General features: G+C 38.1%; 1 protein-coding gene across 4 annotated transcripts in view; it reads right to left on the bottom strand.

Annotated features, from left to right (window-relative positions):
• The window catches only part of zdhhc8b (zinc finger DHHC-type palmitoyltransferase 8b), a 67,259-nt gene that overhangs the window by 12,643 nt on the left and 27,102 nt on the right, over positions 1 to 27,514 (bottom strand). For all 4 annotated transcript variants that reach the window (XM_049470583.1, XM_049470584.1, XM_049470585.1 and 1 more), the window contains exons 2-8: positions 8,458 to 8,579; positions 7,616 to 7,773; positions 7,232 to 7,404; positions 6,422 to 6,524; positions 5,991 to 6,082; positions 1,541 to 1,673; positions 223 to 358 (exon numbers count right to left, since the gene is read on the bottom strand). In XM_049470583.1, the coding sequence (XP_049326540.1) occupies positions 223 to 358; positions 1,541 to 1,673; positions 5,991 to 6,082; positions 6,422 to 6,524; positions 7,232 to 7,404; positions 7,616 to 7,773; positions 8,458 to 8,579 (917 nt within the window). The remainder of the gene's footprint in view (positions 1 to 222; positions 359 to 1,540; positions 1,674 to 5,990; positions 6,083 to 6,421; positions 6,525 to 7,231; positions 7,405 to 7,615; positions 7,774 to 8,457; positions 8,580 to 27,514) is intronic.

Raw genomic sequence — 27,514 nt, 5'->3', positions numbered from 1 at the left:
TGACTCATAATTCTGCAGTTACTACACCCATCCGCTCCTCTGAGACGGGTTTATACAAGACACTGGAACACTGCTGTGAGGAAGGGTTTGATGGCACTCGGCCCATACATAAAGTTTATTATAAACAGACAAACAGATAATAATGCATTTCATATTTGTTGTTGCATTAATAATTAAACATATAATAAATTTAAGGTCTGGGCACAGGTCTGGGCTGCTTGCCTTCGCTGGAGGTGAGCTGGTTCTGGAGCTGGTTCTGGAGCTGGTTCTGGAGCTGGTTGTGGCGTTCAGCTTTGGGAGGAAGAGGCGGCTGGATGTCCGAATTCTTCTCCCCGAGACCATCCAGACTGATTTTAGACTGAAACACAAACAATCATATTTATACATTAATTTATACTGGATTAAAATCACTTTACACTGCTGCAGTTCTCAGACTTTGTCTGCATGGATCTGTCCTAGAAGGGAGCCTCTTCTGCAGCTGATGCACAAAAAAGCCAAGAGCATGAATTTCTGGAACCATGTCCTGTAGTCTAACAAGACCAAAATAGACTTGTTTACTCCACAGTTACTAAAATAAGACCAAAAAAAAAAAAAAAATATATATATAGATATATATATATATATATATATATATATATATATATATATATATATATATATATATATATATATATATATAATCACTCCACAGTGATTAAAATAAGACTAAAAAATATAATCATTGCTGATTCATACTGGATTAAAATCACTCCATAGTTATTAAAATAAGACTAAAACAATATAATGCAGATTCATACTGGATTGAAATCACTCCACAGTTATTAAAATATGACAAAAACAATAAAAACTGCTGATTCATACTGGATTAAAATCACTCCACAGTTACTAAAAAAAGAAAATACGTAACAAAACGATATATTGCAGATTCATACTGGATTAAAATCACTTCATGGTTATTAAAATAGGACTAAAAAATACACATTGCTGATTCATACTGGATTAAAATCACTCCCCAGTTACTAAAATTAAAAATAATAATAAAAAAAGATATATTGCAGATTCATACTGGATTAAAATTACTTCATGGTTATTAAAATAGGACTAAAAAAATACACATTGCTGATTCATACTGGATTAAAATCACTCCATAGTTGTTAAAATTAGACCGAAAAAAAAACAACAACAAAATATGGCACATTCATTCAATTATTAAAATAAGACTAAAACAATATAAACTGCAGATTCATACTGGATTAAAATCACTCAGTTAGTGTATCAGTGTAAGCCTACTCACACTACAGAAGTCCATACTGGATTAAAGTCAGACTGTTTATTGACGGAACAAAATGTGTAGTTAGTATAGTTTTAAATATGATCTAAATCTATGATATGAGTATTGTTTCATAATTTACATCCACAACAATACAATATTTGTGAATTCATTAATTAATTTATTTTTTATTAATTTAAAACCCTGCACAACAGACTGATCCGTATAATCTGGACGGATCAGAGGTAAGAGAGGATGTTTTGGACTCACTTTGGTTCTGAGGATGCTGCCGTGGATGCCGTTATCACTGAGTTTGACGGTGACGCAGCGGTCGGGCAGCACCGGCCGGAGGAACGGAGGTTTGATGGGGAAAGCTGGTTTCTTCCTGGGGTCCACCATATACCTGTATAAACACACACACACACACACACACCAAGAACAATGAATCGTGTTAAATAAACCCGTAATTAATATAAAATAAAATTAGAAAGACTCCCTAAATCAGATTTCCTGATGCAGATACACTGATGTGACCAGCAGGAGGCGCCAATATGAGTTTCCAAACAATGATTCATTTTCCGAATCTGATTCATTTGAACTGATTCATTTGAATCACAGTTTGACACAGACAAAGAGGGATGCTTGAACAGCCAATCAGAACGCAGCTGACAGAATCCTGATACATCCTGGTACCTTAAGGTTTCTTTAGGAGAAGTTAACTCAAAGAACCATAATAATATCAGCAACATTTTTGAATATGGTGAACGATATTATAACATGATATATGGTGCCATATCACCCACCCCTAATTATCATATATATCACATCAGGGTATCATTTTTTTTTTTTTTTTTTTTTTTTTTTTTACTGTTTTTAGCAAAATAAAAAAATTCACACTGTTCTCATAATTTCCCATTATATTTATACTAGAGACAGATTATATCTGTCCAGTATCATTTATTTTACTTTAATCCTGGATATATGGAGATATTTGTTATTATTAGAATCATGACATTCTGGATCATTGACTTCTGTTACAAATCTGATCAATTTTTTTGTATTTTTTAATATCTCATTTAGAAGTGTGCCATATCATATCGTATGTAGTAATAAAATGTAATTTTCATTTTGTTGCAGTAGTGTATTCATGAAATAATTTTTTTTTTATTTCAGTGTTTTGTCACATCGTCAAGAGTATCGTTATCGGGAAAATACCATGAAATATCGTGATATTATTTTAGAGACATAACGCCCACCCCCCAGTTTTAACATCTAGATGATTCTTCTGAGCCATCTTGAACTGCCTGTTACTAAAGAACCCTTAAAGTTTGGGACACAGCCACAGTTTTAGAGGCACTGCCCCGGTTCTTAGAGGCATCGGGAATGGTTATGGTGGAGAACTGCATTAAGATGCTTTTTTATTTTTTTGCTTTTAAGGCTGCAAAATGCAGTTTGGGACACAGCCTTTGCCAAACTAAACTATGCTGTGCTCTGATTGGCTGTTTGCGGTTAAAACCAAGGTCCTTGATACTATAAAACCATGGAGGAATCTTGTTTTAAAAGTGCGGTTTGGGACACAGCCTCAACCTGAGAGGATCTGCTAACACACACTCTTCAATCTATTCGCTATGCTGCCTTCTGATTGGCTAATAGCTGTTCATAGTTCTAAAAACTAATCTTGTTTTAAGAGTGCGATTTGGGACAAGGTTACTCGTTGGTTCTTCATCTCAGAGAACCACCTGAATCCTTAAGAAATGTTGAAGAATCTTTTGTGGACAGTTCTGATGATTATATTGTTATAGGAGTGCGGTTTGGGACACAGCCACAACCTGAGAGGTTCTGCCAATGCACACTGTTTGATCTATGAGTTATGCTGCATTCTGATTGGATGTTCACTGTTTTAATCAAAATTCTTCAAACCAATCTTGTTTTAGGAGTGTGGTTTGGGACACGGCCGCAACCTCAGAGTCTCCGCCAACACACACTGTTCCATCTATAAGTTATGCTGCATTCTGATTGGCTGTTTAACTGTTTAAATCAAAGGTTTTTCAAACCAATCTTGTTTTAGGAGTGCGATTTGGGACACAGTTGCAAACACTGTACGATCTATAAGTTATGTTGCATTCTGATTGGCTGTTCACTGTTTAAATCAAATAGAGGCTCCGCAAACAAACTGTTTAATCTATAAGCTATGCTGCATTCTGATTGGCTGTTAACTGTTTAAATCAAAGTTCTTCAAACCAATCTTGTTTTAGGAGTGTGGTTTGGAACACAGCCACAACATCAGAGAGTCCGCCAAAGCACACTCTTCAAACTATATGTTATGCTGCATTCTGATTGGCTGTTAACTGTTAAAATTAAAGTTCTTCAAACCAATTTTGTTTTAAGACAGTGATTTGGGACACAGCCGCAAACACTGTTCGATCTAAAAGTTAAGCTTCATTCTGATTGGCTGTTAACTGTTTAAATAAAAATAGTTTAAATCAATCTTGTTATAGGACTGCGATTTGGGACACAGCCCCAACTTCAGAGGCTCCGTCAACACATTGGTTTAATCTATAAATTATGCTGGATTCTGATTGGCTGTTTAACTGTTTAAATCAAAAGTTCTTCAAACTAATTTTGTTTTAAGAGTGCAGTTTGGGACACAGCCGCAACCTGAGAGGTGCTGCCAACACACACTGTTCGATCTCAATAAGGTATGCTGCATTCTGATTGGTTGTTAACGGTTTAACTCAAACTTCTTCAAACCAATCTTGATTTTGGAGTGCGATTTGAGACACAGCCGCAAACACTGTACGATTTAAAAGTTATGCTGCATTCTGATTGGCTGTTAACTGTTTAAATAAAAATAGGTTAAACCAATCTAGTTATAAGACTGCGATTGGGGACACAGCCGCAACCTCAGAGCCTCAGCCAATGCACACTGCTCAAGCTGTAAGTTATGCTGCGTTCTGATTGGCTGTTAACTGTTTAATTCAAAGTTTATTAAACCAAACTTGTATTAATTGTGTGATTTGGGACACAGCCGCAACCTCAGAGGCTCTGCCAACACACATTGTTCAATCTATAAGTTATGCTGCATTCTGATTGGCTGCTCACTCTTAAAAATAAAGTCACCTCAGAGAACCACCTGGATCCATAAGAAAAGTTAAAGAACCTTTTGCAGACAGTTCTGATGATTCAGGCATGCAATTAGCAACATGCTAATTGGTGTACATAGACTTCCAGTACCTGTTAGCATCACATTAGCATCGTAGCACCATTTCAAAACTAAAGAAGGAAACTTGAGACGCAAAAACGATCAAATGATACAAGCCTGTGATTTTTTCGGGGGGAGGATGGATACATTTTTGTTTGTCTGAACTTTCACTTTAAAGCCAGTGTTTCCACAATGTCTCTCGTCCTCCTAATCTTTCTCTCTTTTTCCATTGTTCTAACCAGTGATTAAAACCCTTCAACACATCTGTTTTTCCCTCTAGTAGGTGTGTCTGAAAGGGAGAGTGTTCTTAGGTCGAAGCAGAGCAAAACAGGACACACACACACACACACACACACACACACACACACACACACAGCGCCTACAGACGCCCATTGTTTTTCAAAATCCTCCCATTAAGCGTCTCCACAGACCAAACAAGGCTTTCCATCTGCCATTCATACAGTAAATACATATTATCCCTTGACAGAGTACAAAACACACCCACACCCTGTAAACCAAAAGTCTTGGGACACTCCACCCTCTATAAACACACCATATAATGCTATATGACGTTCATATAGTCCACATGCTTACTCTGATATACTGTAATACAGTACAGGAAGCATAACAGGCCTTCTATAATACCCTATAATGTTCATATGATCCACAAACTCACTCTGACAGACTGTAACACACTACATAAAGCATAGGGGGTGCTCTATAATGCACTAAAATGTTCATATGGTCCTCACACTCATTTCGACAGACTGTAATACACTACAGGAAGCATAGGGGGCACTCAATAATGCACTTTAATGTTCATATGATTCCCATGCTCATTTTGACAGACTGTAACACACTACATAAAGCATAGGGGGTGCTCTATAATGCTCTATAATGTTCATATGATCCACAAACACATTATGACAGACTGTAATACACTACATAAAGCATAGGGGGCTCTCTATAATGTTTATATGTAACAATTATTCATTCTGACAGACTGTAAAACACTACAGGAAGCATAGGGGGCGCTCTATAATGTTTATATGATCCAATTATTCATTGTGACAGACTGTAATACCATACAGGAACATAGGGGGTGCTTTATAATGCTTCATAGTGCACTATAATGTTCATATGATCCATAAACTGATTATGACAGACTGTAATACACTACATAAAGCATAGGGGGCTCTCTATAATGCTTTATTGTATACAGTGGATGGTAAAAGGCATGTCTGTCTCTCACCAGGAGGTACACTACCTAAAGGAAGCCTCTGAGAGTTTTTTTATAGGACAGCTGGGGTGATTTATGGTTCTGCAGTCAGTGATTGTATATAGATGGGTAGATTAATAGACTGGGTGTACAGGGCTGTTCAGTTAAACTGTATAAGCCGGAAAATAAAAGCCCACTGTCTGCACTAAAGTGACTCATAGAGGGAGGCGGTGGTCAGATACCAGTGTGTGTGTGTGTGTGTGTGTGTGTGTGTGTGTGTGTGTGTGTGTGTGATGTACCTCGGAGCTAAGGGACTGCATAGAACGTGCTTCACGTTGCCACAGCAACCACGAGTAAAAGGGTTCACTCCCCCACGGAACTTCCCTGTCACCTGATGGAGAGAGAGAGAAATGAAAGAAGGGAGAGAGAGAGAGAGAGAGAACGGTTCATAGTTTATAAAAGGCAGATGCTGCAGACAGATTCAAAATTAACTTAAGAATCTAATTAAAATTTAACTCATATTGATATTTAACTTTAAAATTCAGATTTGGATTTGAATTCAGATCCACATACATAATCAAAAAGTTGAGCTGCATTGTTCTTAAATCTGCTTATATTATTAAAATAATAACCAATTGTAAAATAATTTAAATTAATGTAATCAGATTTACAAACTACTGTGTGTGTGTGTGTGTATACGTGTGTGTGTGTGTGTGTGTGTGTGCGTTACCTGTTCATTAGTAGTGCGCCCCCTGGCCACTAGCACCAAGTGGAACCCAGTCAGACCCATAACAGGAATAAAGAATAAACCAGCTATACACATCACCACCAGCCTGCAGAGAGAGACAGTTAAGGAATACACACACTGTCTGTCTGTCTGTCCATCCATCCATATATCTGTCTGTCGGCCTGCTTCTTTATTCGTTCATTCATCTATCCATCCATTCATGCATCCATCCATTAATCCATATATCTGTCTGTCAGCCTGTCTATATATTCATCCATCCATCCATCCATCCATTATTTCATATATCTGTCTGTCAGCCTGTCTATATATTCATCCATCCATCCATCCATCCATTATTTCATGTATCTGTCTGTCAGCCTGTCTCCCCATCCAATCATCCTGTTCACCTGTCTGTCGACATGTCTGTCTGTCTGTCGGTCTGTCGGTCGGCCTGTCTGTCTGTCGGCCTGTTTGTCTGTCGGCCTGTCTGTCTGTCTGCCTGTTTGGCTCTCTGTTGGTCGGCCTGTTTGTCTGTCGGCATGTCTGTCTGTAGGCCTGTTTGTCTGTCGGTATGTCTGTCTGTCTGTATGTTAGTCTGTCTCTCCATCCAAGTATCCATGCACCCGCCTGTCGGCCTGTCTGTCTGTCGGTCGGTCTGTCTGTCAGCCTGTCTCTACATCGAATCATCGATCTATCCATTCACCTGTCTGTCAGTTGGCCTGTCTATCTGTCAGCCTCTCTGTCAGTCGATCAGCCTGTGTACATATGCAGTACATAGAGGGACTACTTTCTCTGTGAGTGGCGTAAGGATACGTGACGGTGGTGTGCAGTGCGCTGAGTGTTTCCAGGTGATGCAGGACGAAGATCAGGCCGAAGGAGAACACGCCCATCATGTGCACGCTCAGAGACAGCAGGAACAGGAAGAAGTACCGGTAGTTTCTGCGACCGATACAGTTATTCACCCACGGACAGTGATGGTCAAAATCCTGCGCAGAGGAACACACACACACACACACACACACACACACACACACACAAATACATACATTACTCTACTATGTTATCATAATATTATTTTATAATATATTGTAATATTTAATATATTCCATGATTCTGTCTGAAAAGCATGTCAATGTGTGTGTATGTGTGTGTGTGTGTGTGTGTGTGTGTGTGTGTGTGTGTGCGCTGTTGCCTCACCTCGACACAGTTGTCACAGACGCTGCAGTGTGAGCAGCGTGGCGGTCTGTAGAAATGGCAGGTGGAGCACCACTTCATCCGCACCTGAACCCCCTTCACCTCCACGTTCTTATAGAGCGGCGCTCTGAAATCATCATCCTTATCCTCATCCTCATTCGCTGAGAGAGAGAGAGAGAGAGAGAGAAAGAGAGAGAGACAGAGAGAGAGAGACAGAGCGAGAAAGAGAGATTTACCAGCTGCACTGATGTTTAACTAGAACACAACACTGTTAAAATGGTGGAACTACTTTTTTGGGCGTAAGGACACACTAATGTTATTAATATGTATAACTATTATAAGCTCAACTACTATAATTAAGCTGTTCTTTAGAAAGGATGTTGTTTGGGGAGAAATTGTCTTTTTTCATTTTTGGTTTTCTGAAGTACACCAAATTGACAAAATCAATAATGTTTTTATATTTATTTTATTTTTCGCACTATATAGCACACAGGATTATAAGGCGCACTATCAATAATCTTCTATTTTCTGGTCTATTTTCATACATAAGGTGCACTAGATTATAAACTTCTGAAAACTGTTTATTTGGGTGAGTAAAGCACTTCCATTCATTTACAGTAAGCTTAGATTTCCAGATTTCCACTAAGGCTGGGTGCAGCAGCATTAAGACTGAGGAACCCTGAGTGTTCCAGTAAGCCAAGGTGATATTAGCTAGCAGTTCGTCACACGTAGTTTGTTTTAACACAGTAAACACGCAAACTACAGTCCAATATGCTCACCTTTGAATGGTGAAAGAGCTAGCACTTAGCGCGGTTAGCAGATAATCAGATAGGAAAGTCACTGACCTCTGGGGAAAACTCCGGGGTCCATGAAGGTGGCCATGCTGAAATTGGCCAGAACGAAGAGAAAAACCACGCCATTATAGAGCGGAACCACAGGAGAGATGGTGCTAGATAACCACGGACACCTACAGAGACAGAAAGAGACAGAGAAAATTACATTTAAACACCAATTATTCCTATAGTTTAATCAAAACAAGCGGAGAAACGCCACATAATCTTCAAGCAACCCGACAGCAACCACCTACGATACTACAGCAACCACTTACAAAGCACATAGCAACATCATATTAACCACACATACGTGCACTGCAAGTGCCTTGCAACCCCATCATATCAACCATCTAGAATACTATAGCACAAATCAACACCATATCAACCACATGGAACAACACAGCAAAATATATGGAACCCCACCACATAGTTTTCACATGGGATACTGTAGCAACCTTGTAGCAATTCTATAGCGACCACTTACGAATAACACAGCAACACCATATCAACAACACAGCATTCCTCTTAGGTATGATAGTAACTGACTAGCAACCCCATAGCAACCAACAAGGATATGACTGCAACTGAATAGGCACCCAACAGCAATCAAATCACATTGTAACCCCACAGCAACCACCAGGTAAACAATAGCTATGACCTAGCAACCTATGATATGACAGCAAGCTCCTTCGTAGCAACCACATTGCTTTCACCTAGGATACTACGGAAACCACTGCACTGTACATGCACTGTAACACGCTATCAACCACTTGGAAAGACTTCCACTTTGTCGGTTACTTGTTTTTTTTCCCCCAATTGTCCCACCCGTTCTGCTGCTCCTCAGCTGTATATCCCCCATCACTAGTAATACCACAACACCAGGAGGGTGAAGATTAGCACACGCCTCCTCCGATACATGTGAAGTCAGACTCCGCCTCTTTTCAAACTTGCCGAGTAGCATCACAGCGCTAACGCTCGGAGGAAAGCGCAGTGACTCGGTTCTGATACGTCAGCTCACAGATGCAGCCTTGTGCTTATCCACGTCACCCTAGGAGTGATGAGGGGAAAGAGAGAGCGCCATCTACTGTACCCACCCAGAGAGAGCAAGGCCAACTGTGCTTTCTCGGGGCTCCGGCAGGGGATGGCAAGCTGCATGACCGGGATTCGAATCAGCAATTTCCCAATCATAATGCCAGTGCTTAGTATGGTGAACCAACTCATGTGCAGCTTGTCTTCTACCTGGGGAGAAAATACTGCCAATAGAATAGGATAGAACACCAAACGCCATGTGAGGGATCTTTAAAATGCCTAAAACAACATATATTCACTTTTATAATCTAAATGCATTTCACCTTACGGATTTGATGCTAACGGCTAAAGCTAAATCAGGCGTGTGTAAATAAAGACTAGGCCTGTGCAGGGCTGCAGATGTGAGTGATGACCGAGGCTAAGCTACAATTAGCTCTGCTTGCCCAGCTTCATATATAATAATACCAGCGGGTCAGGAGCTATTCAGGCCGGGTTTATAACCAGACCAGACTTAGAGTGGATTACATTACCACCATTTATACTCACGCGCAACAAGAGACAGAGTGAGAGAGTGTGAGAGTGTGTGTGTGTGTGTGAGAAATTGTGATGTTTATGATATTAATAATGCAGAAGAACACATGAAATTTGCAAATAAAGCCTCAAAACCAATCACAGAGCTTCTCAACCACTTAGCAAAACCCTTACCAAGTGTTTAGAAACCCCACAGCAACCACCTAGGATAGGAAAGCAAGTATCTAGGAACTCCAATGCGAACACCTTGGATACAAAAGCAAGTGTCTAGAAACCCCACAGCTACCACCAATGATACAAAAGCAGGTCTCTAGGAACCCCATAGCAACCATCCTTGGATACGAAAGAAAGTATCTAGAAACCCCACAGCTACCACCTACGATACAAAAGCAGGTCTCTAGGAACGCCATAGCAACCATCCTTGATACGAAAGCAAGTGTGGATTACATTACCACCATTTATACTCACAAGCAACATGAGACAGTGTGTGTGTCTATGTGTGTGAGAAATTGTGATGATGTTTGATATTAACAATGCAGAAGAACACATGCAGATATGCAAATAAGGCCTCCAACCCATAACAGTGCTCTGCAACCACTTAGCAACACCCTATCAACCACCATAGACTAGGACAAAGCAGACAAACACATGAGATTTGCAGAAAAATACACAAGATGTGCAAATAAGGCCTCCGACCAATCACAGTGCTCTGCAACCACATAGCAACAACCTTAGCAACACCCTAAGCAACACCCTGTCAACCACCATCAACTAGGATAATGCAGAAGAGCACATGAGATTTGCAAAAAGGCCTCCAACCAATCACAGTGCTCTGCAACCACCATGTAGGGTAAAGATGATATAAACCTGTGTGTGTGTGTGTGTGTGTGTGTGTGTGTGTGTGTGTAAGCGAATGTACTTTATAAACACGACACGCAGATTCACACTGTTGCCATGGCGATAATCAGACGTGGATGGGGACGAGAGGGATGTTCAGATGCTGAATCTTGATACAACACACAAACACACACACAAACACACACACACAGGCACACACACACACACACACACACACACACACACACAAACACACACACAAACACACACACAGCATTTCAAAGAGTAAGAAAGGTTGTGTGTGTGTGTGCTGAATAATTCAGATTGCAGGTAGTAGGTCAGGATGAAATGTCCCCTGTCCTGAGAGGACAACACACACACACACACACACACACTAGAAACACCTACTGTACCTTGTGCTTCCACACACTGCCCATATTACATTCCACATTATCTGTGAAACATGGTGGAGAGTGTATACAAAAATGACAGGTCAAACTGTACTTAAAAGTAAAATGTAATCCAAAAGTATCACAAATAATACTTTAATTTGTAATTATGTTAGCTTGTCCAGTTACTTTTGGAGAGGCTGGTTAAAGCAAGTGAATTTAATCTAAAAGTCTTCCAAGAAAAGTTATCCTAAATAAATAACATAATTAAAAAGAAGAACATTGCTTTTATACTATTTATGCATTATTTATTTAGGATGTTACAAAAACATATGCACCTTTACAACCTAATGTATTAATATTCTTAATTACCAAAAGTGTATTGCATTATTATTCTTATTATGCTGTAATATTATTATTACATCAGTGGCAGTTGTTTCTAGGACTATATACAGCTTTGATTTTAGGAAACTGAAAACCTCTAGAATATACAAGCAATCAAACCAAACTGAACTGCTCAATTTTTTTGCACCAGGAGTAAAGCAGCATAAAGTTATCCAAAAGCAGTGTGTAAGACTGGTGGAGGAGAACATGATGCCAAGATGCATGAAAAAAACTGTGATTAAAAACCATCAGGGTTATTCCACCAAATATTTATTTCTGAACTCTTAAAACTACTTTATTAATATAAACTTGTTTTTTTCTTTGCATTATTTAAGGTCTGAAAGCTCTGCATCTTTTTTTTGTTATTTCAGCCATTTCTCATTTTCTGTAAATAAATGCTCTAACTGAGAATATTTTTATTTGGAATTTGGGAGAAATGTTGTCTGTAGTTTATAGAATAAAACAACAATGTTCAATTTACTCAAATATAAACCTATAAATAGCAAAATCAGAGAAAATCCTTTATTTTGAGGGCATAGGAGGGCTTACACCTCCTCCTCATTACACACAGAGAAGCGGAGATATGCTGAGAGGGTAATAAGCATACGTATGATGATGGATATGAAGAGGAGCAGTCATTAATCATGCAGGTGGATCTTCAGCACTGTCTGAACTTAATGAGGAGAAATCTCTGGAGAACCAGGCCAGAGCTTCACTATGAGGATTCAGATAATAATAAACAATATACAGCATTAAGATATTCAGTTAAGTTTAATTAATTAATGCTTATTAGGGGTGGGGCGATATGGTCCTAAAATAAAATCACAATATTTCATGGTATTTTCGCAATAACGATACTCAAATTAAGTTTTTTATTGCATGTGATGATATGATATGGCACAACCCTACTCAAGATATTAAAAAACACAAGAATTTTATAAGATTTTTAACAGAAGTCAAATGATCCAGAATGTGATGATACTAATAATAATGCACTCCAAATATATATCAACATATAAATCTCCATATATCCAGGATTAAAGTAAAATAAATGACGCTGGACAGATAGAATCTGTCTCTAGTAGATATATAATGGAAAATGAGAACAGTGTGAATTTTTCCTTTGATAAAAACAGTAAAAAAGTAGAACCCTGATGTGATAATTAAGGGGTGGGTAATATGGCACCATATTTCAAGGCATACTATCGTCCACAATATATAAAAATGTTGGCGGTATTATTGTGTACAATACAATATGATATGGCACACCCTTACTGCTTATTGTATCCTACTAAATGAAGTTCAGTTTTTGTATTATTTAAAATGTTCTACATTGTAGATTAAAGAAAAAAGTGTTAAACAAACCAGAGTATGTCATATATTTTAATTCTTTCAAAATAGAACTTCTTATATATAGATTCTTCTTATATATAGACAGTTTTGCACATCTCTGCTGGATTTTCTCAGTCAGTTTTATGAGGTAGAGTCACCTGGAATTCAGGCTTTCAGTTAACAGCTGTGCTGAACTCATCAAGAGTTAATTAAACTTGAATTTCTTGTCTCTTAATAAAGTGTTTGAGAGCATCAGTTAAAGTAAAGTAGTGAAGAGGTAGAGTTACAGGTATACAGTGAATAGTGAATATTTGAGTGATGTTATAATGATGGAACTGGCACTCATCAGGAAGAGCAAGAGTTTCCTCTGTTGTTCAGGATAAGTTCATCAGTTACCAGCCTCAGAAACAAACGCGAGTTAACAAACAGCTCCCAGGATAAGAAATGTAGAAATGTATTGTATGTATGTACAGTATGTACACATATATTTGTGTAACAAATAATATGCTATATATGTATTATATATATATATATAGATGTGCCTGCGCAGAGTTGTTGTTCAACCACACATGAATGGCAGGTGCAGGGTGTGCGTACACACACACACACACACACACACACACACACACACACACACACACACGTACATTAAATGTAGTAGTGCAGTAGATGTATTAGTCCACCCCACACTGCATTCCAGACTTTTATTTTAGGAGAAGACTGCAGCTGCTGTGTGTGTGTGTGTGTGTGTGTGTGTGTGTGTGTGTGTGTGTGTGTGTGTGTGTGTGTGTGTGTGTGTGTGTGTGTGATATCAGATGTCCAAAAAAAACTCAGAATGTCCACTATAAGGGACACTTCAGTCCAGAGCACTAGAGCAACTATATTTAAATATTAATATCCATATTAGACACAACATATCTATATGTCATTTTACAATATCAATATACTGTATTTTTCGCACTATAAATTGCACCTAAAATCCTTTATTTTTACCAAAAATCATCTGTACATCTTATATATCTTATATATATCTTATATAATCCAGTGCACCTATTCAGACATGCTGTCCCCAGCTAGCACTGCTGGAGCAGCATTAGCATTACACGCTAACCATGCTAAGCACAAGCTCTTTTGCCATTCAGAGGTGAGTATTATTGGCCTATAACCTGCTGCAAGCCCCCGGCTAGCACTGCTGGAGCAGCATTAGCATTAGCCATTAACAGTGCTAAGCACTAGCTCTTTGGGCGTTCAAAGGTGAGTATTATCAGCCTGTAGCCTGCTGCTAACCACGGCTAGCACTGATGGAGCAGCATTAGCATTACCTGCTAACTGTGCTTGTTCTTAATTCGTTCAGAGGTGAGTATATTGGACTGTATTCTGCGTGTTTAACATTTTAAAACAAGCTACGTGGGACGAACCGCTAGCTTATATCACCCTGACTTACCAGAACACTCAGGATTCTTCTGATGTTGGGCGGCATTAGTGGCTAACTGTTAGTGGTTAGCGGATAATGCTAACGCTCGAGCCGTAGTGCTGGAGAAATTTGGGAATCTAAGCGTACTGTAAATTAACGGAAGCGCTTCACTCACCCAAATAAACAGTTTTCAGGAGAGAAATCAGTGTAGATTAACATCTAGCGCTCGTTTAACTTTAAAAGAAAGTCTTTTTTTGTTACAGTTTTGTTTACTTATCTTAGCTTTACTTATTCAGTAAATGCTGACTTAGAAGTTCCTTATAATGTCTCTTAAAATGCGCCTTATAATCCAGTGCATAGCCTTATAGGCCGAAAAATACAGTATTGTCCCACCCCAAAGCTTTTTACTCTTTAAGTAAAAGTGTTTAAAAAAGTACTGCTTTCTAAACTAATTAAAGTATAAAAGTAAAAGTAATATAAGGAGAAAAAATGTGAAGAACATTAAGAACAAAAGCTTAGGCCACGCCCACAGAGTCCTATATTGCATCTTCATACTAGACTACATACGTCTGCTTTGTTCTTGCTTGAGTGTGTGTGTGGAGGGGTGGAGTGTGCAGGTGTGATGGATCACAGTATAAACCAATAGGGAGTCGGAATGGTATATGTTTATACTTCTCTACATCCAATCACAATCAGATTCATTTTATCTGGATGGAGAGATTTATCTGGATAGGGGTTTTATTGAACGATGAGAAGCCGGAATGAAAACCAGCTGAAATGAAGTAGGTGTAACTATTAAGGCTATTTTTAAAATGTAAGGAGTAGAAAGTTCAGATAATTGTGTGAAATTGTAAAATAATTACTCTAATAAAGTATAGATAACCTATATTCCTACTTAAGTAAGGTATCGAAGTATCATTATATTGAGACTGGCTGCTTGTACACACTCACAGGAATGCCAGGACTTTTATCTCGGGTTGGCATCTGTGAACCGTTCTGAGATGTTGAGCCGGGGCAGCGGCCGTTCTCCGCCCACGTCCTGTCCGGAAGTCCAGCCGGAGCACGGCCAGGGCAAGACGGACACAATCCCTGCACTGCATCACACCATACAACAACAGAGTGACGGACAGAACCAGCATCCCATCATTTACGGCACTCGCTCACACTGATTTACACCTAACAATAAACATCAGCCCCTCTGGAGAACATTGCTTACGGCTGACACTCTATGGACACCACTCAGTTACGATTAAATTAAAAATAAAAAAAACCCTCAGCCTTGACACACACACACACACACACACACACTGTACGCGCACACACACACACACACACACGTACACGTACACACACACACACACAATACACTGTACACAAGGTGCTAAAACAATCAGGCCTGTAGTGAAATGCAGGATGACACCATAGGGACACAGTGTGAAGTGTGACATCATCTGCCAAAGGAGGTGGGGGCGGGGCTGAGGACAATGACCTGCATTCACACACACACACACACACACACAGTACATAGATGACCCTGGGTCCTGCCACCAGAGGGCGTAAAAATGCCCTTCCCCCAATTTCCTACAAAAAGAAAACGCTCTCAGAGACTACATTTGGGTAGTGCACCTCCTGGTGAGAAACTCCAGAAAACTCCACATGTGTTCATTCATAGTTTTGATGCCTTTAGTGAGAACCTACAATGTAAATAGTCATGAAAATAAAGAAAACGCATTAAATGAGAAGGTGTGCAAACTTTTGGCCTGTACTGTACCTTGAAAGTATCCTAATATACAATGTTTTAACACTATAATGTTCAGTCATATTTTTTATTCAATGGATTCAATCGAACAAAGGGTGCACAAATTCTGCAAAAATGACTGTCAATGACCCAAAAATATGATCATGAGCTTTTACTAAAGGACATGGACCAGATATGTTTTATCAGTAAATCCCCAATAAAGTATACAATGCATGTTGTGCGTCAACAATGGATTTCGTGCAACAATGTAATAATGTGAACAATTCACTTGTTTCAAAACTGTTCTTTTTTCTTTCATGACACGTAAAATCACGTGCTCCTGTTCTTGTCTGTGGCATTAGGAAATAAATTACATCACAATATTTAAGATTTGAACAAACTCTAAAAAAAAACCCTAACCCTGAACAATTAAAATAAATTAATTTAGCAACATTCACAACTCACCTATTAAAATAAACTACGTTTGCAATATTCTCTTTCTCTTTATACTTTTTTAAAACTTTAATAAGTTGCTGTATTGTTGCTTAAAACATACGATTACAGTAAAAAAAATAAATCAGTGGCTTGTCTCCTCATTAATAGCACACCTGAGCTGAGCAAAACGATTCGGGGCTACTGGATAATCATTTGGGGCTAAAGCCCCGAAAGCCCAGGCCAGGCGACGCCCCTCAAGTCATCTATCCCCTCATTCCACTCATCACTTTATCAATCACTCAGACAACAATCCCTCCATGCTACTCATCCATCTCTCTATCATACTCATCCCTTCATCCTACTCATCCATATTTCTATCACTCTCGTTCTTTTTTCTATCGCTTAATATTTCCCTTCATTCCACTCAACCCTTCATCTACTTTTCCATAGTACCTATCTTTTCATATGTTCCTTAAGTCATCTATCCCTTCATTTTACTCATCAATAAATCTGTCCATAGTACTCCATAGTACGTCAATCACTCAGATATCCATCCCTCCATCCTCCTCATCCATCTCTCAATTGCATTCATTTATATCTGTTAATTGGCTATCCCTTCTTCCTACTCATCAATTTATCTTTCTGTCTGTAGGACTCATTCATTTATATATCCCTCAAGTCATCTATCCCTCTATCATCACACTCATCCATTCATCTTTCCCTCCAAATTGCCCATCCATTTCTCTTTTCCTCAAACATCAGTCCATCCCGCTCATCCATATATCCATCTGTGCATCGTACTCATACATATCCATAAATAATATTCGTCCATTCAAATGTCCCTGTCATCTATTCCTCTATCATCACACTCATTCATTTCTTAAACATCTATCCCTCCATCCTACACATTTCTCTCTCTACCACACTTATCCTTTTATCTATCCTTTAATCATCTTTCTCTGCCTCCTACTTATTCATTTATCTATTCGTTTATAATACTCATCCATTCAACTATCAGTCAGTCATCTTTCCCTCCATCACACTCATCCCTCTCTCTATTGCACTCGTCCATGTATCTATGCTTTTATCATCTTTCCCTTCTTCCTACAGCCATCCATGCCTCCACCGAACTCATCCATTATTCTTTACATCAAGCATTTATCCCCTATCCCACTCATTCATTCATCCCTCCATCACAGTCATCCCAAGAAACCCTTACACTGCAGATCAGAAGGAGCCACACGCACACACACACACACACACACACACACACACACACACACACACACACACACACACACAAACACACACACACTTGTTGGAGGTGTCTTTTAGCAGTCTGGCATCAGGGTGGTGTTAGCATGCTGTTCTGCGTGACTTGGCCTGCAGCTTCACACTCAGCAGCCAACAACAACACACACTGTAAAAACACAGAAACGGCTAAAATACTGACAGAGAAACTGATGAAACAGAGAAACGGCTAAAATACTGACAGAGAAACTGATAAAACACAGAAACGGCTAAAATACTGACAGAGAAACTGATAAAACTGAGAAACGGCTAAAATACTGACAGAGAAACTGATAAAACACAGAAACGGCTAAAATACTGACAGAGAAACTGATAAAACACAGAAACGGCTAAAATACTGACAGAGAAACTGATAAAACAGAGAAACGGCTAAAATACTGACAGAGAAACTGATAAAACTGAGAAACAGCTAAAATACTGACAGAGAAACTGATAAAACAGAGAAACGGCTAAAATACTGACAGAGAAACTGATAAAACTGAGAAACAGCTAAAATACTGACAGAGAAACTGATAAAACTGAGAAACGGCTAAAATACTGACAGAGAAACTGATAAAACAGAGAAACGGCTAAAATACTGACAGAGAAACTGATAAAAACGAGAAACGGCTAAAATACTGACAGAGAAACTGATAAAAACGAGAAACGGCTAAAATACTGACAGAGAAACTGATAAAAACGAGAAACGGCTAAAATACTGACAGAGAAACTGATAAAACTGAGAAACAGCTAAAATACTGACAGAGAAACTGATAAAACTGAGAAACAGCTAAAATACTGACAGAGAAACTGATAAAACTGAGAAACAGCTAAAATACTGACAGAGAAACTGATAAAACTGAGAAACGGCTAAAATACTGACAGAGAAACTGATAAAACAGAGAAATGGCTAAAATACTGACAGAGAAACTGATAAAACACAGAAATGGCTAAAATACTGACAGAGAAACTGATAAAACACAGAAATGGCTAAAATACTGACAGAGAAACTGATAAAACTAAGAAACGGCTAAAATACTGACAGAGAAACTGATAAAACTAAGAAACGGCTAAAATACTGACAGAGAAACTGATAAAACTAAGAAACAGCTAAAATACTGACAGAGAAACTGATAAAACAGAGAAATGGCTAAAATACTGACAGAGAAACTGATAAAACACAGAAACGGCTAAAATACTGACAGAGAAACTGATAAAACAGAGAAACGGCTAAAATACTGACAGAGAAACTGATAAAACAGAGAAACGGCTAAAATACTGACAGAGAAACTGATAAAACTAAGAAACGGCTAAAATACTGACAGAGAAACTGATAAAACACAGAAACGGCTAAAATACTGACAGAGAAACTGATAAAACAGAGAAACTGATAAAACAGAGAAATGGCTAAAATACTGACAGAGAAACTGATAAAACTAAGAAACGGCTAAAATACTGACAGAGAAACTGATAAAACACAGAAACGGCTAAAATACTGACAGAGAAACTGATAAAACAGAGAAACTGCTAAAATACTGACAGAGAAACTGATAAAACAGAGAAACGGCTAAAATACTGACAGAGAAACTGATAAAACTGAGAAACGGCTAAAATACTGACAGAGAAACTGATACAACTGAGAAAAAGAGTAAAAAAACTAAAATAAAGGAGGAATAATTGTGGTAAAGACTGAGACTGTCAGTAAAACTGTGAAAAAACAATAAAGAGTGAAAAGAAAAGAGTAAAAAGTGTGTAAATCTGCTAACAATATCTCACACACTATACATTAAACCACTATAATCACACATAGATCAGAGTTTCATTCACATACACTTTGTGTGTGAGAGTGTGTGTGTGTGTGTGTAATCGCCTGGTGGTCTGATTCTTCATTAAACTGATTTAGTGTCTGTGTGGGTGTTTCTACTCCACCAACAGAGCAGCTCACACACACACACACACACACACACACACACACACACACACACACACACACACACACACACTCTCGGCCATCTGGACCATGAAGCATAGGCATCTGTGTGTGAGTGTGTCTGTATGTAAACACTGAGGGCAGATGTGTGTGTGTGTGTGTGTGTGTGTGTGTGTGTGTGTGTGTGTGTGTGTTCACACTGTGTCTGTAATTAACGTTAATCATGAAATCCAGTTTTAGGGAAACTGGTGGACTTAGCTACTCTAGATTTTAGAAAAAAATACTTTTTTTAACTTCCAAAAAATGTGTGATCTACATAAAATTGTTGACGATCTTCCGGGCACTGTGGGATATTTTCTAAATTTGCTGAAAAATATTTTAATTTAGGAAAATATTCCTTAAACTTTCAATCTTTCCAACATTTTGGACAATCTAGTTTTTTTTTTGTTTTTTTTTTAAGAATTTTTGGAGATTTTTCCACATCCATAACTTCCTCAAATTTGCTGGGAAATCTTTACATTTCTGAAAATATTCCTTAAACTTGGGAGAAATCCTCCAATATTTTAGGTCATTTTTACCAAAAAATTGGTAAATACATTTTTGGTGATGTTTCCAACATATCTAGGACTTTTTGATCCTTTAAGAATTTTTGGAGATTTTTCACATCCTTAACTTTCTTAAATTACTGACAAGTTTCCTGACATTTTTACAAATATTTCAATTGTTAAACTTCTGACAAATATTCCAACATTTTGGGTAATTTTCTCTAAATTTGGGGAATCATTCCTTACTTTTTGGAAAATCTTTCCATTTTTTAAGTGATCCATCCAACATTTTGGACAATCTTCCCTACATTTTGGGTTATCTTTGAACATTTTGGGCAATACCCCCTAAATTTGTTTAATTTCTCTATATTAGGATGATCTTGTAATTATTTATTTGTTTCACCAAAATTAAGAAATCCATTTTTGGTGATGTTTCCAACATATCCTTTTTGATCCTTTAAGAATTTTTGGAGATTTTTCACATCCTTAACTTTCTTAAATTATTGACAGGCTTCCTGACATTTTCCAAATATTTCAATTGATAACCTCAGAAAAATATTCCAACATTTGGGGTAATTTTCTCTAAATTGTGGAAAGATTCTTTACATTTTGGGAATTCTTCCAATTAGATTTTTAAAGTGATCTATCCTACATTTTGTGGGTTTTTTTTCTACATTTTGGGCAATTCCCCCTTAAATTTGGGTAATCTTCTCTATATTAGGAAGATCCTGTTTATTATTTTCTTGTTTTTCACCATGATTTGAACAATCCTACATTTTTGGTGATAATCCCGAAATTGATAGCAATCTTTTCTGTGATTTTTCACTGATTTGTCCAATTGTGGGTGAATTTTACCATGGTTTGAAAAATCTTCTTTACATTTTGGAATTTATTTAATATATTTAGGCAAATTCCTAAATTTTTAGACTAATATTTTTTCAATCTTTCCTACATTATGGGTGATATTTACACGTTTTGGTCACATCTCCCCAACATTTTGATGAATCTTACAATTCTCTTACAATTTAGATGCTTTTTAATTGGTTTTGAGAGTCGAGCCTTTTTCTAGATGTTCTGCTTCCTCCACTGCACTGATGTCCATCCTCATCCTCACCCCTCCCTGTTAGAACTGTTCTGAGTACCCGGTCTGCGGTTCTGAGTGTTGGGACTCAGTACTCCTGTGTTAGAGGCTGTAATTAACCTGCACGACGAGCGCTGAGTGATTTTGTGGCTGAGCGACTCGCTCCAGCTCCTAATCTTCGCTGTATAACTGCCTCAATTACGCTGCAATGTTCTCAGACGGGCGTTTGATGGCAGCTGGAGCTGCTTTAGATGCTTTTAAACTGCAGAACGTTAAGAGTTTCACTGATTTCAGCTGATCTTTACTTATTTCCCATTCCAGACGTTCCTCAGTAGAAGATAAGACTCGTTATTGGAGGTCAGTGGAATGTTTGAGCGGAAGTGCTGTTAGCCTGGGCAGTCAGGAAAATAAAGAAAATGACCAGAATTATGTCATTTTTTTTGCGTCTGAAATTAAAGTTAATCATGAAACCCAAGCAGAGCTTCACTAAAACTGAGTTACTCTAGATTTTAGAAGAACTTTTCTAAAAGTTTTGGGAAATCTTTTCGATTTTTAGGTGATTTTTCCAACATATATTCTGGGACTTTTTGGTTCTTTAAGAATTCCTTAAGATTTTTTCACATCCTTAACCTCTTTAACGTTTTTGACAATCTTACTGACATGTTGGGTTATTTGCTGGAAAAACTTACATTTTGGGAAAAAAAATCAATATTTTAGGTAATTTCTTTTAAATTTTGGAAAATCTTCCCATTTTCTGTTAATCTTCTCTATATAAGAGTGATCTTGTCATTATTTACTTGTTTCTCTGCATTATTTGGACATTCCTACATTTTTGGTGATCGTCATGAAATTGATGGCAAAAAACAAAATTTTGGTAGATCTTACAATTTTTAGGTGACTTTTTCCAACATATCTTGTTCATCTTACCATCATCTTTGGACAATCTAGGACTTTTTTCACATCCTTAACTTCCTTAAATTTTTGACAATCTTCCTGATATTTCAGGACATTTGCTGGAAAATCTTTAAATTTTGGAAAATATTCCTTAAACTTTGGAAAAAATCTTCCAATATTTTAGGTAATTTTCAAAAAAGAATTGGGAAATCTTTCCATGTTTAGGTGATTTTTCCAACATATCTAGTCCATCTTTCCAACATTTTGGACAATCTAGGACTTTTTAATTCTTTAAGAATTCTTAAGAGATTCTTTAAGATTTTTTGGAGATTGTTTCACATCCTTAACTTCCTCACATTTTTGACAATCTTCCTGACATGTTGGGTTATTAGCTGGAAAATCTTAACATTTTGGAAAATATTCCTTAAACATTGGAAAAATCGTCCAATATTTTAGGTAATTTTTTCAAAATTTTGGCATTTTTGTTCATCTTACCAACATTTTGCACAATCTAGGACTTTTTAATTATTTAAGAATTCTTTAAGATTTTTTGGAGATTGTTCCACATCCTTAACTTCCTTAAATGTTTTGATAAACTTAATAAAATTTTCCAAATATTTAATAGATATCACACTGAGCAGCAATACGGCCAAAAATAGCTCTCTCACACACACACACTACACACACACACACTACACACATACACAAACACACACAACCAGCATGAAGATGCCTACATGCCAACTTTGACACATCTCTCTCTCCTTCTCTCTCTCTATATAGCTCTTTCTTTCTCTCCATCTTTCTCTCTCTTCATACCTCTTACTCTCTTTGTATATCGCTCTCTATACCTCTCTCTCTCTCTCCCTTTTATATTTCTCTTTATACCTTTTTCTTTGTCTCAATCTCTCTATCTCTCCTTATACCACTTTCTTTCCCTCACTCTCTATCTATATCTCTTTCTCTTTATACATCTTTCTCTTTCTCGCCATCTCTCTCTTTATACCTCTTACTTTCTTTCTAAATCTCTCTTCCTCTCTATATCTCTTTCTTTATACCTTTCTCTTTCTCTCAATCTCTCTCGTTTTCTCTTTATACTCGCTGTCTCTCCATCTCTTTCTATCTCTCTCCATTTTTATATTTCTCTCTTTAGACCTTTTTCTTTCTCTTAATGTCTCTCGCTCTCTCTTTATACCTCTTTCTGTCTCTATCGCTCTCACTCTGTCTTTATCTCTTTCTCTTTATACATCTTTCTCTTTCTCTCCATCTATATCTCTTTATACCTCTCACTCTCTTTCTGTTTCTCTCCCTCTCTATATCTCTCTTTATACATCTTTCTCTTTCTCTCTCTCTCTTTTTATATTTCTCTCTTTATATCTTTCTCTTTCTCTCTCTCTTCCCCTCCCTATATCTCTTTCTTTATACCTCTTTCTCTCTCTTTCTCTCTCATCACTCTGCCAAGCTTCCCCTGTAACCCACACATTGTTCCAACTCAAGGGCAGCACATACACACACACACACACACACACACACACACACACACACACACACACACACACACACACGGCACCAGAAATAGCCCTCAGCTTCCTGTTAATCCCTGTTGAACAGGTGCTGCTATTTAGGGCAATAAATCCAACCAATCAGAGAGAGAGAGGCTATTATTACTTCCCTATTTAAATATAATTGCATTATTAATTTAGTGTATTAGGTAATCTGCTATATCAGAGAACTGCTGTTTCTATTCTATTCAGACAGGGTAGTTTAAATTACAGACTTATTATTATAATTATAATTATAATAATACTGTAATAAATTATTATTGCAACATATTACGATTTAATTACATATTTTCACAAATGACCCTTAAAAATATAAAATGATTAACCATAACTTTAGTACCGCTGCCATGGGGTTATTAGAATAACACTGAAGAATTTGCTGCAGCAACCAGCTAGCAGCAACACCATGTTAACCACCTGAAATACCTCGACAACCACTTAGCAACAGCCATGATGCAACTAGATGAGGCACCTCAGCAACAACCTAGCAACATCATGGAAAGCAACTGAAATACCACAGCAACCTACTCTGCCTCTTGGTGGCACAGACCCATCTAGCAACACCACAGTGACCACCTAGGATACCACACCAACCACCCACAGCACCAGACTAGCAACTATTGTATTAACTGAAATCAACTAAATTTGCGAAACACCCTTTTACATTTACAACTACATCAGGTACACACAGACATTCCAGAGAGAGACAGTAGGTGGTTGCTCAGGTGTTGCCAAGTTGTTGTTGTTGCTGCGATACCACATTTGGTAGCACACCTTTTGACACCACACTAAGTTGTGCTGTTGTAACAGCATTTTAGATCATCTCTTTAAATGGGGTCTCTCTGGTGTTACCCAGCGGTTGAAGTGGTACCCACCGTGGTACAACAGTATTCCTGCGGTATTTCAGGTGGTTGCTATAGTGTGGCTCGATGAATCGTCTGGTTTTGCTTATTGGCTGATAGTGTTTTGTTTTAGGATCACAGATGGTTGCTATGGTGTCTGAGATGGTTCTACGTTGCCGTGCACACGCTAGGGCTACACTTTACATCGCTTAAGCATCGTCATGTTGCAATGATTTGATTCTTGACACAAGGAGTAGATGCACAGCGCTGTCTCTGTGTCTGTGTGAGGGACAGGCTATTGCTGCCTGAGAAGGTAACTGCACGCATGGCCTCCATCCACATGGTTGGGCACGTGCTTGTAAACGTGAGCACGTGGGGAAAGCTGTGCACCTCAGTCCAGCACAGTTTTGCAGCGCAGATATTTCCAGTTACAGCTGAATTCACGCTTTTAATCCCAGAAAAACAGAAAACGCTCTTATTTATCTGTTAAAAAGACATTTAAATGTCTGAATGTCTGAAAGGTCGATTACTGTTGTTTTGCTGTTTTCCTCTGGTTTCAAATTAAGCTCGGCGCTGACTCAGCTCTTGATTGGTCCGGAAGCGAGACAGTGCACGGGTGGGGGCGGGGCTGATGGCGTCATGTGACCTGCATTGTTTAATATTGCGATATATATCATCGAAAAAAAAACATTTGCAATGTAAAACTGGGTCCTGGTTTGACCCAGTGTGAATCACAGGCCATCGGGGTCCGCTGACCAGCCAGACTGACCCCTCTGTACACACACAGAGACCCAGCCATGTTCTGCTGCTCAGGTTCTACTGGGTTCTAGATAATCTTCTATACAGATACAGATACAGATCAGAGATACAGATCTGCTGTTATGCAGCTCCACACTGGGCGTATTTGGATGGACTAATTAGCATGACTCAAAAACACTGTATAAGAATGGATACACACACACACTAACACACACTAACACACACTAACACACACTAACACACACTAACACACACTAACACACACTAACACACACTAACACACACTAACACACACTAACACACACACACTAAAACACAGGCTGTAATTTAGAGCCTTTGAAATGGAAATAGTTCTCCTGAGAGCATCAGATAATAAATAATAATTAGCTACTCTCTCTCTTTCTCTCTCTCTCGCCCTCTTTCTTTTTATCCTTTTTTACTTTCTCCCTCCATCTATCCATCCATCCATCTCTCTCTCTCTCTCTCTTTTCCTTCCTCCCTTTTTCCTACTTATATCTCTCACTCTTCTTGCTCAAGTTTTTTCTTACCCTTTCTCCTTTTCTTCCTTACTCTCAGAAAGGGAGATCAGGAGATTGCTGGCTCGAATCCCGGTCATGCATCTTGCCATCAGCTGCCGGAGCCCTGAGAGAGCACAGTTGGCCTTGCCCTCTCTGGGTGGGTACAGTATATGGTGTTCTTTCTTTCCCTTCATCACTCCTAGGGTGATGTGGATCAGCACAAGGCTGCATCTGTGAGCTGATGTATCAGAACCGAGTCGCTGCTCTTTTTCCTCCGAGCGTTAGCGCTGTGATGCTACTCGGCAATGCTTCAGCTATCAGCAGCAGTTTAAAAAGAGGCGGAGTCTGACTTCACATGTATTGAGGAGGCGTGTGCTAGTCTTCATAAGTCCTAATAATTGGGTTGGGGCTTATTGGCCGTGTAAATTGGAGAGAAAATGGAAAAAAAAAAATTAGAAAATTAGAAATTTAAAAAAAAGAGAAAAGAACCATAATTTTCTTTGTCTTTTTTGCAAGTTATTCTCTAAATATTATGACTTTACTCACAAAATATTTATTCTCTTTTTTCTTTATTCTTGAAATATTACATATATTCTTAAAATCTAAAAAAAAAAACAGTTTTAATTTTTTTAAACCGTGGTACTATAACACTTTGAATCTATAAAACCACTGATTTAATTATTTATTATTTATTATTATTGATTTAATTATCAATATTTAGTACAATAAAGGTTCTTTGTATCGGTTCTACAGTGTTTCAGTCACTGTAAAGTCAGACTCCAAACTAAAATACACTACATTCAGGCCTCAAGGATGTAGCAAGCTAACTGTTTTTAGCTATAAAATTGGGCTAAAACACTTTAAAATTCAAGCACTGCTTATAAAAGCTTTAAAACCTGTCGAAATCCAACCCAGCAAGCATCAAATTTCAAAATCCAATTATTTACACTTTATTTTACCTCATAAACTCAATTTTGAGTGCACAGCTGCATTTCTAAAGGTTTTTTTATTTTATTTATTTATTTAGCCTTTATTTAACCAGATCGGTCCCATTGAGACACAATGATCTCTTTTTCAAGGGAAGCCTGGCCAAGACAGCAGCCTAAACATCAGTTTCAACATTTAAAACAGACAGTTCACAGTTAAGCCATAAAACAAAGAATCAAACAATAAGGAATCAAACAGTAATGTACAATATACAGTCTGGATGGGTCAGTATGGTTGAATAACAGGACCTTCACACAAAACATGAACAGAAACAATAAGAGGCTGATTCCAGGTTTCTTACAAAATTTCTAAATGTTCTAAGGGAAATAAGTTCCTTCAGTTTCAGAGTACTCTGCAATGAATTCCAGGCAGCAGGTGCAGAATGCATAAAGGAGCGTTTGCCGAATTCAGTGCGAACTTTGGGAACATTGAGGAGATAGCAATCATTTGAGCGTAAAGAATAAGTACTCTGGACTTTCGAAATGTAACCACTTAAATATTGAGGGAGTTGCCCCAGGATGGCTTTATAAATAAAAATGTGCCAATGTGAGAGACGACGTACAGCCAGTGAG

Source organism: Astyanax mexicanus, chromosome 22 (assembly GCF_023375975.1).
Source record: "Astyanax mexicanus isolate ESR-SI-001 chromosome 22, AstMex3_surface, whole genome shotgun sequence".
Taxonomy (NCBI): Eukaryota; Metazoa; Chordata; class Actinopteri; order Characiformes; family Acestrorhamphidae; genus Astyanax; species Astyanax mexicanus.
This window is presented reverse-complemented; position numbering and strand designations above follow the sequence as displayed.